The sequence below is a fragment of the Gouania willdenowi genome, chromosome 20, assembly GCF_900634775.1.
Source record: "Gouania willdenowi chromosome 20, fGouWil2.1, whole genome shotgun sequence".
NCBI classification, from domain to species: Eukaryota; Metazoa; Chordata; class Actinopteri; order Blenniiformes; family Gobiesocidae; genus Gouania; species Gouania willdenowi.
The window spans coordinates 6,334,722-6,351,782 of NC_041063.1; the positions used below are offsets into that span (position 1 = coordinate 6,334,722).

The 17,061-nt window shown below is 38.6% G+C and overlaps 1 protein-coding gene across 1 annotated transcript; it reads right to left on the reverse strand.

The window, feature by feature from the left end:
• Positions 1 to 918: 918 nt before the first annotated feature.
• On the reverse strand, positions 919 to 15,901 carry tecrl2a (trans-2,3-enoyl-CoA reductase-like 2a). The gene is made up of 13 exons (XM_028435136.1): positions 15,619 to 15,901; positions 9,123 to 9,173; positions 8,154 to 8,205; positions 8,018 to 8,062; positions 7,743 to 7,846; positions 7,565 to 7,680; positions 4,730 to 4,835; positions 4,062 to 4,134; positions 3,790 to 3,833; positions 1,934 to 1,991; positions 1,316 to 1,404; positions 1,190 to 1,235; positions 919 to 1,109 (listed from the first exon to the last, which is right to left on the reverse strand). The coding sequence occupies exons 1-13, from the start codon at positions 15,640 to 15,642 to the stop codon at positions 982 to 984; spliced, it is 936 nt and encodes a 311-aa protein (XP_028290937.1). The 5' UTR covers positions 15,643 to 15,901; the 3' UTR covers positions 919 to 981.
• Positions 15,902 to 17,061: the final 1,160 nt, after the last annotated feature.

The following is a 17,061-nucleotide window of genomic DNA, read 5'->3' on the forward strand; positions in this document are numbered from 1 at the left end:
CCCGCCAGGACCGGCCCGGCCAGCAGGCCAAGCACCCCGGGCCCCAGGAGCACCCCCCGGGACCAGGACCCCCCAAGGGCAAGCCCCCGGGCCAAGCCCCCCGGGACGCATCCCCCACCCCCGCCCGGGACCCGGCCACGGCCCAGCAGGACCGCACAGCCCCGGACAGCCCACGGCCAGCAGCCCAGGGCCCGCCGCCCCCCGGACAGCGCCAGCCACGGAGCAGCGCCCCCCGCCGGCCCGCGAGCAACCGGCGATCCCCACCGCGGGGACGGAGGCACCCCAACGGCACACATCAAGTGCGGGACAGCAGCCCCCAGCCAAAGATGCCCCGGACCCACCCACCAGTCCGCAAACGGCAGGATAGACCCACCAGGCGCCCGACAGCAACCTCCACCACCGGAACAGCTAGCGCCGCCCCCCAGTAAACAGCATCACCCCGAGGCGCCAAGCAACCCCGCCCCAACCCCGGCGAGGACACCAGCACCCCCCCAGCACACCCACCCCCCCAAACCGGCGAGGCAGACTTCTGAGGGCCCTCCCCTGCCTTGGGTCATGGGTACTCAGTACCCTTTACCCCCCAGTCCGATGCCCCTGAGTGGGGGTGAGGGTTTAACATATGGTTAAATATAAGTATAAATGTAGCTGATAATGTAAAAACCCAACACAAAGGAAGTCATTTACCAGTGACCATCATTTACTGTATTAGCAGACCACAAACGTGTTTATTCACCTTTTAATTTCTTGCCTAATTATGACCAGTGTGGCATTTTCTCTGCATACATCACAAATCTAAACCATCCTTGGCACCACAAATACAAAAAAAAAAACAACCAAAAAAAAAAAAAAAACCCAAACAGAGAGGACAGTTCTTTTACTTTTTCACAGCTTGTGAGAAAAAAAAAAAAGGCATAGCTAATTTCCTGAGGGAAATACTTTCACACATTCTTCATGGCGGAGTTGTTCTTTCTTCTACTGCCATCAGAGAACCAGTGGGATTATAGCCACCCTCAGACTGGGATAGTTGTGGAACTCCCTGCTGTATACTCTGTGTTTCTCTCTGGCCCAGATTGTCATCTGGATAAAACCCAACACTGTGTACAAAGCAACTAGAAAACATACGAGGCAGAGATTAGACTAAGGCCAGAGTAATGGATACTGTTCATGTGCGTTAGTTTGAGGTTCTCACCTGGCAAACACTGAGTCATGACAGACAAACTCATCCAAGCTCCAACCTGTAGGAATGTGAAGAAAAGCAGGACATGGAGAACAGTGTGTGTCTGCAGAGATAAGGCATGTACATGTACACGTTTACCTCGTACGTGTAATTAGGACAGGAAACAAAGTAGAAGAGCCATGTGAAGGGATTCTTGGTTGGGACGGGGAACGTTTTACATTTGGATCCTTTTAGACATAAAATAAGGAAAGCAAGTTTATACAACTCTGTCCTTGTACAGAAAAACTATGTACGATATCTAAACGTGTATGTGTAAGAAAACATCCATTCAGTGATATATCGCAATATTTCACCATGCGATTATTGTATCAATCCAAAATATTTCCAAATCATTTCTTTTTAATCATGTTTTCTTTTTTAACAAAAAAACATTTCATTGCACTAACATATGCATAGCACGTAAACGCTAGGTATCAGTAAAGCACATCAGACCTTGTTAAACTATCTCACTCCTCAATACATTTTAGCCTGAAGTTGATTGCACTTTATTTTTTATAAAACATACTGGACACTTTTGTAAATGTACAGTATGTAGTTAGTTTTTTTTCAAAATCAGAATCTGTTGTAGAAGCAAAAGTTCATAATGTGACATGGAAATCGTGAATTGTATCGTCAGATTCACGGCAATGCACACCCCTAGTGTCTAAACATTGTGAACAAAACTGTGTAACATGGAGTGTGTGATTTAAAACTCACCTTTTCGTCGTAAGTTGTTCAGAGTCCAGTGAATGGAGAAGTTTCCCAGTTCGCACATCTGAAACACAAATAACCCAATCACGAAGGCTTTGTAAAGAAGCCGAGTACAAACATGCATGCATGCATGTATGCATGTTTGCATACATACATACATACATACATACATACATACATACATACATACATACATACAAACATACATACAAGCATACAAACATACATACAAGCATACATGCATACCAGTGACGTGCCGTGAGCACTAGGATTGGGTAGGCAGGGTGTTCCAAATTGAGACCACCAATGTCAATTTCATATGTTTCTGCAGGCAAGTGTTAATTCAATTCAACTGAATTAAATTCAACTTTATTTGTATAGTGCAATTTACAACAAAGTCATCTCAATACGCTTATCAAAATATAAAATTCATAATAAGAAAGAAAAAAACCAACAAGATCCACATGAACAAGTATTGAACCATCTAACAAAATCAACATCGCAAAACACCATTAAAGAAACATAAACAATTATTTAATATAACCTCCATACTCTCCCAACAAGATATATCTCATGACACGGCAGCGCATCCATTGTTTGTGTTGGAAACAGAAACATGGAGAAAAAGACAACAGCAACTCAGAACAGCCTCAGTGAAGAGCAACCACAAAGCCAATCCTTCCTTTTGTACCATTCACTGTAGAAAATACGAACAATGTTCTGACCATACCTTTGCTGAAGGTCTGGTAGCTTAGGCGTTGGTCTCCCATCTTTTAAAAGCTGTCGTTTTTTTCCTCAAAAACAAGTTTCTTTATCGTCTCTAGCACTGTAGTGTTATCCCGCCCACTAGCTGGAGAACGTAGCAGCAGCGGTCACGTGATATCAATTCACTAATGCACTGTGAACTTAGGTATAGCATTTAGCATAGCATGGTTATGTCCAAAGGCAGCGTAGAGAGCTGCCTTTGGACGTAAATGGTTGTCATCTTGGGGAACTGACTGCGCATGCGCAAACACATAAAAACCCGCTATGGGAACATAGCGGCAGAGCAGCAAAGTGCCTTTAAGAAGGGGTGTGGCCTCCTCCTGCCTTACAGCGGTTAGTAAATAGTGATGTTAAGCGATTTGGGCTATGAAAGGCACAAAATGCTGACACTTTCAAACTTCTAGGTAATTTATAATTATATTATAAATAAAACAAATAATCAAAATATCAGTTCACCCTTGGGTAGGCACTGCCTACCTTGCCTACCCTGACTGCACGTCACCGATGCATACATACTGTACATACATACATACATACATACATGTATACAAACATACATACATACTATACAAACATACATACTGTACCTACATACATACTGTAATACAAACTGTAATACATACTGTAATACATATATACATACACATGTATGTATGCATAGATACATACATACATACATACATACATACATACATACATACATACATACATACATACATACATACATACATATATGCATACAAACATACATGCATACATATATGCATACATACATACATACTGTACATACATACATACAGTACCTACATACATACTGCAATACATATATACATACTGTCCATGCATACATGCATACATACACACTGTACATACATACAGTACCTACATACATACTGCAATACATATATACATACTGTCCATGCATACATGCATACATACACACTGTACATACATACAGTACCTACATACATACTGTAATACATACTGTACCTACATACATACTGTCCATGCACACATACATACTGTACATACATACATACATACATACATACATACATACATACATACATACATACATACATACATACAGTACTTACCACAAACAGAGTCAGTGCATAGTTGACCTGTAGCTCTCCATAGGCTGAGAAGAGAAACAGAGGAGTCACACAACATCAATGCCAGTCATTATTAGTCAGAATTGGATTTCCATTACTCTTGGAAATGCGCAAAATCAAAATAGTTGAATAAAAAATGGTAATGGAAAAAGCTGAATTAAAAAAAAAAAAAAGAAGTTTTAATGCTTTCATAAGGAGGAATTTCAGACGTTTCAATATTGAAATGTGTTGCAAAAGCACATTCAGTGACTTACAGGGAGGTGTATAAAGAGGGTGGTTGATGTAGTAAGCCAGCCACGCTGAGAAGCCCCAGTAGTAAACACAATTCTGCAAGAAGAATATACAAATAGGGAAATTCAATCAGTTACTGTGTAGAAACAGCAAATAATATAATTTGGTCAATTTCATTTGTTTTTCCTTTTATTTTTTTTACTTGTATTCCTGAAGCAGAGCCTCAAACTAATTTGAGTTCCGGGGCAGACATATGACCAGTTTGAGCTCAATATTAATGTGCTTTAGTTTGCACTTCCACGTAGTGTATATCCAATCAATACGTGACAGATTACGGTCACTGTAGGATCTCTATTAAAGTTTCCTTGATTTTGTGACCAATTTCTATCAAATTCTTGGAAGATTTGTGGAATAATTTGAGTAAAATTGCAGGATTTTGGAAAAATTGAGAGTTCATCCACAAAAATATTCTTTGAATTTCTGTATTTGGAGGCCTTGAAATATCTACAGCTAGATTAGTTTTGTTATTTCACAATGATTCATGTTTTCTCTTCTCCTGCGGGCTGAATACGATGCTCTAAAGGGCCAGGTTTGGTCCCCGGGCCTTGAGTTTGTCACGTGGTCTAAAGGATTGTCAAATGATGGTCAGTGTGACAGTAAGCATAAGCTTTGAAGGTGGTTCCGTCCTCACCTTGACTATAGTCCTGAGAGCCAGGGTCCCATGGGAGAAATGATGCACAAACACAGTCTCTAGCAGTCTTTTCAAATAGTGGAATGAGTGACAGACACAGGCCAACCTGAGAGGTGAAGTACAGGATGATGTCAGACAAAAAGGATTCTGTGGAACGTTTATCTAGTAGAAAATACTTTTATCAACCCTGTGCAGCTTCTGATGTTTTTTTTTTTTTTTTTGTTAAGTGTTTTCCTGAGCTCTGGTTTGTGGGTCTTGTTGTTGGTCTGAGTCGTATTCTTTGCTTTATTGAGTAGCATTGCTGCCTCTCAGTGGCTTCCGTCCTCCTGTCTGCTCTGTTTGATTACCTTTCAGCTGTTTGTGTAGCTCATCTGCCTGTCAAACAGACACCTTTTAAGATGTACCTGTAGTGAATTTTAATGGCAACCTCTATTAAAGATCACATTTATAAAATACAAGAGGTTTTGTTGGGCACAGACAACGGTCCTAGTGGAGCAGACAGTGTCTCCAACCCACACTGGACAAGATGACAGGGTTTAGAGCCAAAATGAATGACTGAGGGTCTCCGATGCGCCACGGCACCGATCGGTTTTGCCCCGCTGTCCGCCGTCCGGTAATCCCCACCGGTTGCGTTTAGAGTGCGACACGGTGCACTCCGGTTGGACGACTGTGATGTCACGAGACCGAGGAGTTCTCACGATATTTATATAATCGCGCAAGAACGCAGTTAAAGGTATGTGTTATAAACGCAACCATGTCGGAAATAAACTGAATAAATAAATAAATAAATAAATAAACAATAAACAGATAAACAGGTCAGTGTTCCTAACGAAGGAGTACAAGAAGGTTGGACTCTCTGGTTTTGTCAGAGCCATATTTTTCAGCAACAGCCAACTCGTCCACGATGCTCTGTATGTCCATTTTCTTTGCTCTGTCATTCTCTATGGACAACATGGCATGTCCACTCAGTCTCTCCTGTGCTCCTCAAGTGGGTTTTAATGAGTTTTAACTTGGAGAATAACCTATAGCCCCATTTCAACGTGGACAAACATGAAACACGTAACTGACGTGCTCACATACTCGGTGCAGAAACCATATGTTGTTTACATATGTGATGCTTGAAAAATGACAATTAATGAACCGCTGTTAAGGCTCAAAAATAGTTTGTAATATGTAGAAAGTTTGTCACCTGAGGACGCGGCCGCTTATTTAAGGAAACTCACTTTAAGTACAGATGAACAATTGCGAGACCCATGCAGCATTCCCAAAAATCAGAGGTCATCCAGTGTATATACGAAAGAAAACCTAAATGCATTAAGTCTAGATGCTTATGACTATGGGCAGGTAGGTGGGCTGCTGTACTCCTGTTAACGAAGGTTTCTGTGTATTTCTGCGTATTCTGATCAGTTTTAACAGATGAGTTTCCATCTCTGCATTACGTCTCCTCCTCACTGTCCCACGTCTGCATATCAGTCCATTTACAGCATTTACAGTGAGGTGTTCAGGACACGTCCCACCGGTAAGAGACCCCAAAGAAGACCCAGAATCTAATTGAAATTCACTACAGGTACCATTTAACGTAAATATTTACAATAAGTCTGTTCATACAATGAGTAGGGTTGGGCACCGAGAACCGGTTCCTATTTGGTACGTCTCGTACGTCTGGAACCGGACGTAAGGGGAGACGTCCGGTTCCAGACGTACGAAGATGGTTTGAACCGTTACGAAGATGTTTGCATTTCGATTCTTTTTGTTTGTATAAGATGCGTTCAGAATGCGACTGCAGTGTGTGTGTGTGTCTCTGGCTACGGTTTCATTTTGGACCACAGAGCGGAAGAGAGATATGAACTAATCACCTTTAAAAAGCCCAGTAAAACAATCACCAGGAATAAATATTATCTCCCTGGTAAAGATAGTAGCTCTAACAACAGGTAAAATGATAAACTGGTGAAATTACAGCCTGTGAATGCAGTACAGGGGACGCATTTACTCCGCCTCTGGGTCCTAGTGCCTGCCGTCCGGTGAAGACTGTTCCGTTTACCGAGGTCCGTGTGTGTTTACTAAGTCCGTGTGAAAGTCTGCATTTTCATGCCTGTGTCTGTTCACTCTTTTCATTATATCCATGTCTTTTAAGGCTTTTATTAAATAGTGTTGGCTGTAGTCCGGGCTGCCGCTATCTTGGATTATGTCGTCACCAGCGCGTCATCGCCGCAAGTCGCGCAGAATGACCCAAATAACTGGGTCTAGTCTATTTTCTTTTTAAAGTGGTGTTTTTTTTTGGCTTTAGACTCCAATTACATATTTGTATATAATATGTTCCCTACAATATAAATAGGTTCATAATATAACTAATTTTTAACTGTTTCCACTGTATCCAGAATAATAATAATCTTTCTCAATAAGAACTGTTGACTGATTTGTCACATGACTGTTCCAGGGTTTGAGTTTGTTTTATTTGGTTTCACATCTACCTGTAGCTCTTTGTTTTTTAGACTGATGACAACTTGTTTGTCGTTTTATTTCAGAAAGTTTCACTTTTACAGTTACAGCTAGAAACCTTTGTTAATTGAATATCCTAGTTACATTACAGCAACCAGTGTAACCTGTTAAAGGCTTTTTCAAAATAAAAAATGATCTTGTGAAATCTGTGACCTGTTGACCTGCACAACTCAAGGAATCGGAATCGAGAATAAGAATCCTTAAAATCCAAACGATGCCCAACCCTAGCAATGAGTGCTGGATGAGCCATTATAAAAGATGGATGGATGAATGATGGATGGATGATAAATGGATAGATGGATAAATGGAGTATTCTGTGTTTTAACCTTCTCTTACCTAACCACAGGATAAGGACTGGAGCTGAATGCATATCTGTGTTCGTAGATGTGAGGGACTCTAAAGTAGAAGAGGAGGTAGACGAGGAGCGGCCCCATGCACTCTGCAAGAAACACCTGCAATAAGAAAGCTGAGGTATAGGATATTTGAGACATATATTGGTAGATCAGTTTCCTACCATTGCCCAGCTTAACTGTGGACCTAGATCTGTGACGTAGATGGTGGCACTGGTTCCCACTGGGAGATGCTGCAGGACGTCATCGTCTCTGAGGGATTTTCCTTCTAAGACATAATAAATCATAATCTTTGAGCTCAGGAAATTCATTTTACCATTGAATGAAGTCAGTAGGTCAGTAACTACAGCCTGACCACAGACTTTAAAACGTTTTTTTCAGAACTAAAAACTGCAACAGACAGAAAAATCAGTGCATTTACACACATACCTATACTTACTGGAATCAAGCTTCAGAGCCTGTCTTGCAGGATACCAGTGAGGATCTGAGCAAATCAAAATAATATCATAAACAAATACAAAATGATTTTTATTAATCCCAGGGCTGATGACTTTTAAAAAAAGGTACATACTCACATGTTTTGTGAACCAGACTCTTTATGTCTCCTATTGTTGAATGAGGCTCCACCTGAAGCACAAACACTGTCACACTGAAGTAAAACTGTTAAAATTTACAGAGAAGAGTCCAATGGATAAGATTTGATCTGTTTAAAGGCGGGCATACACTGTGTAATATTTGGCCCAGTTTTCACTCGTGCGTCTATTTTTGGGATCGGGCCGAGTCTCGGCTAAATCCTGTGTCGTGCATCTTGTAGTACACATACTGTAGTATACATGGAACACCTCACGACCAGCTCCCGATCAGCAAACGTATGGTTGCAAGAAAATCAAACATGTTTGAAATCCTTGTCGCTCCTCATTTGGGTATTACTGTTGAAGCAGTGCCAGGGACCGGCTTACCTCTCTCACTGCGCATGCGCAAACACCGCAGGACCACTGTAGAACACAGCAGGACCTGTGTAGAACAATGTAGGACCAAAACTGACCGTACTGCCCACATCTGTCCACCCAGTTCCTGGTCCATCACATTGCCATCTTTTCTTTTTTAAAGCTCTTTTTGCTGAGATTCCACTTCCGGGTTCTTCTTTTTCTGTTTTAATGGTGACACTTCAGAGTTCTTCTTCTTCTTCTTCTTCTTCTTCTTCTTCTTCTTCTTCTTCTTCTTCTTCTTCTTCTTCTTCTTCTTCTTCTTCTTCTTCTTCTTCTTCTTCTTCTTCTTCTTCTTCTTCTTCTAATTTGTACGTTGCATTTCCGGTAACAAGACGTGTTGTGTATGGAAGTACAGTGTGAGCAATCAGGTCACGTCAGAGTGTCGGTCCGTATAGTGTGAGAATATGAATCGTGAGCTGCGAACATTGGGACGCAATTTGTGATTTGCACAATTTCAGCTGGAGCTGAGTACAATTATTGGAAAAATCGCACAGTGTCTACCCGCCTCGTGTGGCTGGTTCATACATACAAGCTCAATGAAATAAGCTCCAATACCTTATCGAAGAAACAAAGCTGCTGCTTTGTTTTGGTGTCAAGAATCTCCACCTAGAGAGGAAATACAATCAAACAATGTCACATTTACACTTTAGTAGACTAAAAACAGTCTCCTAGTAGCTTACGTACTAGTGCACAAGTAGACTTTACTAGTGAAGCAAAAAAACTGTCATGAGTTAGCATCATAAGCTAATATGGGGCGGGGAAAGCAAATCCAGGCTTTCCATTTGCTTTAGTAAATATTCCAACCAATCAGGGAGCTGGATTTGGTTCTACTCCCTCCTACTTCATTTACATTAGGTCTACTAGTACTACTAATGAATCTTTTGGCTTTACTAGGACTACTAGTAGAACAAAAAAAAGTCTACTAGTACTACTAGTCAGATATTTTAAACATACTAGTAGTACTGGTAAACAAAAAAACAGTTATACTAGTAAATACACAAAATTGTCTGCTAGTATACTAATTTGCTTTACCAGTAAGCTGTACTCATGCACTATAGTGCACAAAATACCTTTACTAGTATCATTTATTTTTGTTTACTCGTACTATTAGTTAGGTATGTAATGAAATAGTCAACTCACGATACAAAATACTCATGATACAATAAGGAAAATGTAGAGTAAAAACACCTTGACGGCAAAAGTTCACCTGAAAGTGAACACATCACTGTTTTTACTATGTGTTCTGTCTCAACCTCTGCTTAGAATAGGCTTTAGTGTCAGATGTGTTGGAATCCGGCTCACCACTACATACAACCGATTTATGATTCGATGAATCATCCGTGTTGTCCGCCATGTTGTAAACCCTGCAGGGTAGCGAGAGTCAAATGTCATTACGTTGCTGCGCTTTTTTGAAACTTTGTTACTCGATTTTATTTTGTGCATCTTTGAATTTTATATTGTAGTATTTTTATTTTGCAATTTTTTTTTTTTTTACATTCCTAATACTAGTGCACTTAAAAAAGCTCACTATTAGTGAATGTCTTTATTCTACTCGTATCACTGTAAATTATACAAACCGAACCGACACATTTTCACCATAGTTTTCACAGTAAAACGGGTCGACACAAGTCTCTTTTCCTGCTGTGTTGAAATGTGCCCATGTCTAGTGAGTTCAGTTAAAATATGGAGTGTGTGTGTACAATACGTCAATCACACACACACACACACACACACACACACACACACACACACACACACACACACACACACACACACACACACACACACACACACACACACACACACACACACACACACACGCACACACACACAGACAGACAAAGATTTCTTGCTTTAATAGAAATATTTGAATCAAACTGTTTTTAAGTGTTACTGTTTCAATATATATATATTTTTTAATTTTATTACAAAGAAGTGGAATAAACTGCAACAGAGCTGAAGTCAGCTCTTTAAAAAAAAATTAAATCCAAGTTAAAGGTGTTAATATTATACAAATATTGAAGAATTATGAAAAATTAATTATTTATGAATTGTAATAGCCATGCAAGCCTGTCATTGCCCGATCTAGTTAGATCTCTGAAGCTAAGCAGGTCTAGGCCTGGTTAGTAGTTGGATGGAGACCAATGCGAATTCCAGGTGCCACAGTGGGGGACAGTCGCTCCAGTGGTATCTGTCATTGTGTCCATGGGCAAGGAACTTCACCCACATTGTCTAGTATGAATGTAGTGTGTGAGTGAGTGTTGGTGGTGGTCGGAGGGGCTGACGGCGCACTATGGCAGCCTGCGACTGACATCAATAAGTGTGGAGTGAAAAAATAATGCCTATGTGTCTATGATAAAGTGCTATATAAAATCCAATGCTTTATTTGTATTATTAAATATTACAATCTAATTATTTACAACACAGTAGATAGGGAAAATCTGTCAGTAGTAAAAAGTAGTTTGCGAGCCTAAAAAAAGTGTGTGCACCCCTGGTGTGGAGGGAACATTTATTTTTCCTGATCATCTCCAAACTGTGTTGTGTGTCTGAACTAAATGAGCTCCATCTGTGGAGGATACAACAACAACCTCTTGGACATTGAAACATTTGCTGAGAGATGTGCATCCTGCAGTGTCTGTGGTTGAAAATATCAAGTTTTTAGGAGTGATACTGTATATCAGCGTGGTGAGGTTTTAGAGAGATGCTCAGCACTACTCTACATCCCCCTGCTCTGCATACAAAGCTGTGTTTTTAATGTGTTCATGTTCTGCAGAATGTGAATGTGAAGCTGCTGCTATCTGAGCACAGAGCATCCTCAGAGACCAGCTTGTTTTTCCTTCCATCTGCCAACCAGCCCAGCTGCTTTCTGTCTTCATATATTAGCATGTTAGCTTATTAGCATCGCGGGTGTCGTTAGCTATGTTTGTTGTCAACCAGTTTGGTCTCTGCTTTTGGAACTGTGGTGATTGCCAGTGATGGTCAAGTTGCTATGGAAAAGTAATCAGATTACAGATTACAGATTACTTTTTCAAAAAGTAATCTGATTATTACTTGAGTTGCTTTATTTCAAATGTAATCTAACTACTGATTACAAAGTACTTATATTTCTAAAGGAGCACACAATTGTATTGCAACGTGTAAATATGCCAAACAAAAATTTTTACGTTAACAATGTTGCATTTCCAGAATGTTTTTCACTATTTTTTTTAATAGTGCATAAATAGCATAGAATACATTTTTAGACATGTTTTTAAAGAAAGTGAATGTTTATTGAATTTTCTGACATTTGTGCTAATGGTACACCGGCCTATAGCGACAATTGTTGCCACCCATCCCTTAAAATACGGAATTGTTCCTTATTTGGCCATTAAATGGTGCGTCCAGTACTGAGCGAAAACGGAATTCTGTTTGTTCCGTATTTTAATAAATACTTCCTCTTGCTGATCTCCTGCACTTGTTCTGCTGCAACAGTATAGCAACTTGCTTTGGTCCAAAGTGCTGTGCATTTAGGAACAGCAACCATGTACACTGATTTAGTAGGTGTACTACTACTAGCCGTTAAATAATTATCAACGTCACTAGTGGAAATGAGGTCGATGGTATGTGATGCACATCTGTAGTGTGGAGGGAGTGTGAGTCGCTCTTCATCCGTAACAGAGGTGAGGGCTTCTGCTATGTCTGTAAAGGTTACTTCCTTCTCCCTCTCTTCTTCTTCTTCCTCCTCCTCCTCCTCCTCATATTCAGACTTGGTCTCCTCAGGGGTTTGGAAAGGCTTAAATGCTTTTACAAAATCGATCTGTCACAGTAGCCACAACTTTGTCTACTAAGCCATACGCTGAGTGAATCCACTCCAGGTCATCAAAAGTGTGCCTGCCTTTCACTCTTTTGCAAGCCAAAGCAGCTTTGTGTCGTTCCATGTTGTCCTTGATGAACCAATGAATGGTTACCTCAATATAACTCCTATCGTTTGCCAGATATCAGCAGTTGTAGAAACAAATTGTACTTCGTCTAAAGTAGACTTTAACTTGGCCTCTATTTTAGCGTTCTCATTTTCCAAATACGAAGTAAATGACTTTCTGTGTGGCAAGTGTTTGTTATTGCTAGTGGGAATTTTGTCAATTATACATCGAAACGAAGGAGAGTCCACAGTGGAAAGAGGTTGCATTTCCTCCACAAAATACGCAGCAACAAGTCGATTGAGACTCACGGGAGAAATTCAGTTTTTGTTTTTTAGCTGGCGGATACCCACTCCCACTGGCATCACTCGCTGACTGTATCTGTAATCACTTCAGATGCTCCCAGTTGAGTTGTTCTGTGTAATTCTTTTAAACGTTTCAGAAAGTTCGAGGTGGAGTTTTTCGACATCGAAAATGTCTTGTTTCCGTAACAAAATTGGCAGCGGACAACAATATTCTTTCCACTTGTGCCATCAAATGCAAAATAATGGCTGTATTTCCAACTTGTGAAAGCATACATTTCTGTGAATGTTGTTATTGTTGTGTGTATTTTTTGTTATTTTGTGCATTTCTGTTCTATTTTGGTTTTCCACATTTTTTTTTAAAATTTTGGATATAGATTTGTTTTTCATTTTTTGTGCTTTTTGTTGCTGTTTTGTGAGTTTTAATGAATTTTGTCTACTATTTTAGTCCTTTTGTGGGTTTTTGGAGTCATTTTGTATAATGTTCTATCTCATTTGTGTGTGTTTGTTGTTGCTTTGTATGTTTTTCGGAGTCACTGTGCATTTTTGCTGTCGTTTTGTATGTTTTTCACTAATTTTGTGATAAATACATTTTGTGTATATTTCTAGTTCTTTGTGGCTTTTTGACATTAGGGTTGTCATCATCTGTTTGTTATTCAGTCTATTCCCTCTTTGTATTTTAAAGCTTTAAAATGATGTCAGAACACTAACCATTACTCACAGCTCTTCTAAATGTTAGCAGAAATAAAATACATCATCATGTCAACATTCAATGTTAAGCACAATGATGGCACATTTTCACCCTATCAATAATACCAATAAAGTCGTACTTCTGGTCTTTATGGGCTACACCAATGATTCATTATGTTCAATTACTGCCACTATGGCTCCTATCCCAGAGCTTTAGCTGCTATTAGCACACATTCACAAGTCTATGAGCTTTGGGACCATTACTTGTCATTTGGTTCATTAGTGTTGATCAGGCTTCCAGAATCCAAACTGAAATCAAAGTAATTTAATGAACTGAGACACATTTTAACAAACAGAATTTGAGCATAAATAACTTTTTGACATTGTGAAAGATTGAATAATTACTAGTGTGTCTTTCACAGCAGCAGTTTTTAACTGTGTTGCTTGTTTTCTTTCTTGCAGTTGTATTGTTTTTTTTTTTTTTCCTGGAATTTTGTGTGTTTTTGTTATCAGTTTTTATATCTTTCCGTTCATTTTGTGTATTTTGTGTTCATTTTATACATTTTTGTTATCATTTTATATATTTTCTGTTATTTCTGTAGTTGTCTTGTGTATATTATATTTTGTTGTCATATTTATATATATATATATATTTGTGTTGTTCTTGTCATTTTGTGTGTGTACATGTATTTTCTGTCATTTTGTGTATTTTTGGAGTTTTCCTGTGTGTAATGCGAGTCATTTTGTACATTTTTCTTATAGTTTGTATATTTTTCTCTCATTTTGTGTGCATTTGTCACTGTATTGTGTTCATTTTGTGTATTTTTCTAGACCTTTTGTGAATTTTTCTCCCATTTGTGTGTTTGTTTTTGCTTTGTGCATTTTTGGAGTAACTTTTTGCAATTTTTGCTGTCTTTTTTTTTGACATTTTGTGAGTCACTTTTTGCATTTTTGGTTTTGGTCTTTTTGTATACTTTTCTCAAATTTTGTGTGCATTTGTTGTTTAGTGTTTTTACATTGATGTTTGTTTTCATATTGTGTTTTTGTTGTCATTTGGTTTGGAGACATTTTGTAAGTTTTGTTGCTGTTTTGTGTTTTTGAATTTATTTCATGTATTTTTTTGTTCCGAGTCAATGAGCATATTTCTCATTTTAACTAACACTAGCGATAAAATTTGTCATCTGAGTTGTTGTTGTCTACTGAGAAAGAGACAAGTTTGTTATCCAAGATATTTCCTCTTTTACATCACATTTTAACAAGCAGAATTTGAGCGTAAAAAACTTTTTTGACATTTTGAAAGATGGAATAATAAACCTTTACACGTGTGTTCGTGTAAGAACGTGCTTCACAGCAGCAGTTTTTAAGTGTATTTTAGTCACTTATTTGTGTTCGTCATGACTAGTAATTTTGTGCATATTTGAGGTCCTTTTGTGTATTATTTTTAAAAATGTGATTATTATTGCTGTTGTATTGTGTGTAATTTTGTTCTCATTTTGAGTATTTGTTGTATTTTATATATTTTCAGTATTTTGTGTTATCAGAATGTATTTTTGGAGTTTTTTTGTTGTCATTTTATACATTTTTCATTTATTTTTGTGCATTTCTGTAGTAGTTTTGTATCTTTTTGTTGTCTTTATATATATATATCTATATAAAACAAGGGTTTGTGTTTTTTCTTGTCATTTTGTGTGCGTGTATATGCATATTTTCTGTCATTTTGTGTATTTTTGTAGGTTTCCCGTGTGTAATGCAAGTAATTTTGTACATTTTTGTTTTCATATTGTGTTTCTATTTGTAGATGTTTCTTTTATTTTGTATATTTCTTTCTCATTTTGTGTGCGTTTGTTGTTGTTTTGTATGTTTTCTCTTGTACATTTTTTTGTTGTTGTCATTTTGTATATTTTTCTTCAATTGTGTGTGTTCTAAGATTCATTTTGTGTATTTTTCCTGTTGTTTGTGAGTTATTGGAGTGATTGGAGTCGTCTAATGAGAAAGAGACATGTTTGTTATCCAGTATATTTCCTCTTTTACATTACATTTGAACAAACAGAATTTGAGCATTAAAAAAAATTTTTTTGACATTGTGAAATAATGGAAAAATAAACCTTGCAAGTGTGTCCTTGTAAAAACATTTTCAAGTAATAATGTTGTTCACTTTCTTACCTCAAAGAATGTGGCTCGACTCATGATGGAAGATTTCTGACGTCCTTCAACAAATGAGCTCAACCATCGCTCATAAGCACTTATTCCACTTATGCACGTGAACTTACTGCTGCTTTGAAGGAGAGGAGATCCATCTCTCTCTCTCTCCCTCACACACACACACACACACACACTCACACACACACACACACACACATACACACACACTAGACACTTTTCAACCTGCTCTCCTTTTTATTTTTCTTTCTTTCTGTTGCTTCTTCAGCTCAGAGCAAAGCATGAGCAGCAGATATCTGCCACAGCAACGCGTGAAAAATAAATAAATCAGTGCAAAAAACCCACTTTGAAGGATTGAAATGGTTCAGGCTGGATTAACCTTTAAAATGCCAAACACATGCACCACAGAGACCATTAATGTGCTGACAGCCAGTGGCTCACATGTGTCAGCAGAAGATGAACCCACAGCAGGCACCAAAATAGAGAGAGAAATACGGGGTCAAAGTCTGGGGCTGGCATAAGAAACTGGAGGCCAGCGGGCCACAGGCGGCCCTAAGTCTAATGTTATGTGGCCCTGAAGAGTAAAAATGCACAAAAATAACAAAATTTTACAAAATGACACCAAAAACACACAAAACAACTACAAAAGAGAACAAAAACACAGAAATTCCTCCCAAAATATGCTGAAAAGTTCAAAATACACAAAAAAAAAAACACCTGGAAAAAAAAACAGTGCGTTGACATGCTTTGGTGGCTGAAGTTAGCAAATAAATTACAGACTGCTGAAGGACCCTTATTCTCACAGTTAGCGTGTCTTCCACTGTCTGTTTATGGTCTACTACCAAACCTCAGAGTTGGAATTGTCACCCCGTAAAGTCACATATGGTCACAACTGTTTTTATTCTATTTCTGTAAACAAAAGAGGTTTACGTTGACATCTTTAACTTTTCCTAATTATTTAGAGCAACCAAAAGCAACTCGAGTTGTCATTTTGATCTAAAACGCTGCTAAATGACCTAAATCAGGGGTGCACAATCGCGGGGGCATTTTGTGTCGATCGCGCACGTGGGCCGCAAGACTTCATAAATGAATGAGAACGGCACAGTGACATATACTAAAAATGAAACCATACAATTCAGCTTCTGACCTTGGTGTGAGGGGGCACTAGCTATATTTACTGTTTCAATATTATTTGTGTATTTTAATACAAAGAAGTGGAACAAACTACCAGCAGAGTTGAAGTCAGCATCACATGTAAACATTTTTAAATCCAAATTAAAGGTGTTTATTTTTCTCTACTGCATATGACTGAGGGACATTTTTAATGTTTTAACTGATGATTTAATGTTCCTATTTATTTTTAAACTGTTAAATGTTTTTGTTGTTGCACTTTTTAATCATGTAAAGGACATTGAATTGCCTTGTATATGAAATGCACTATAGAAA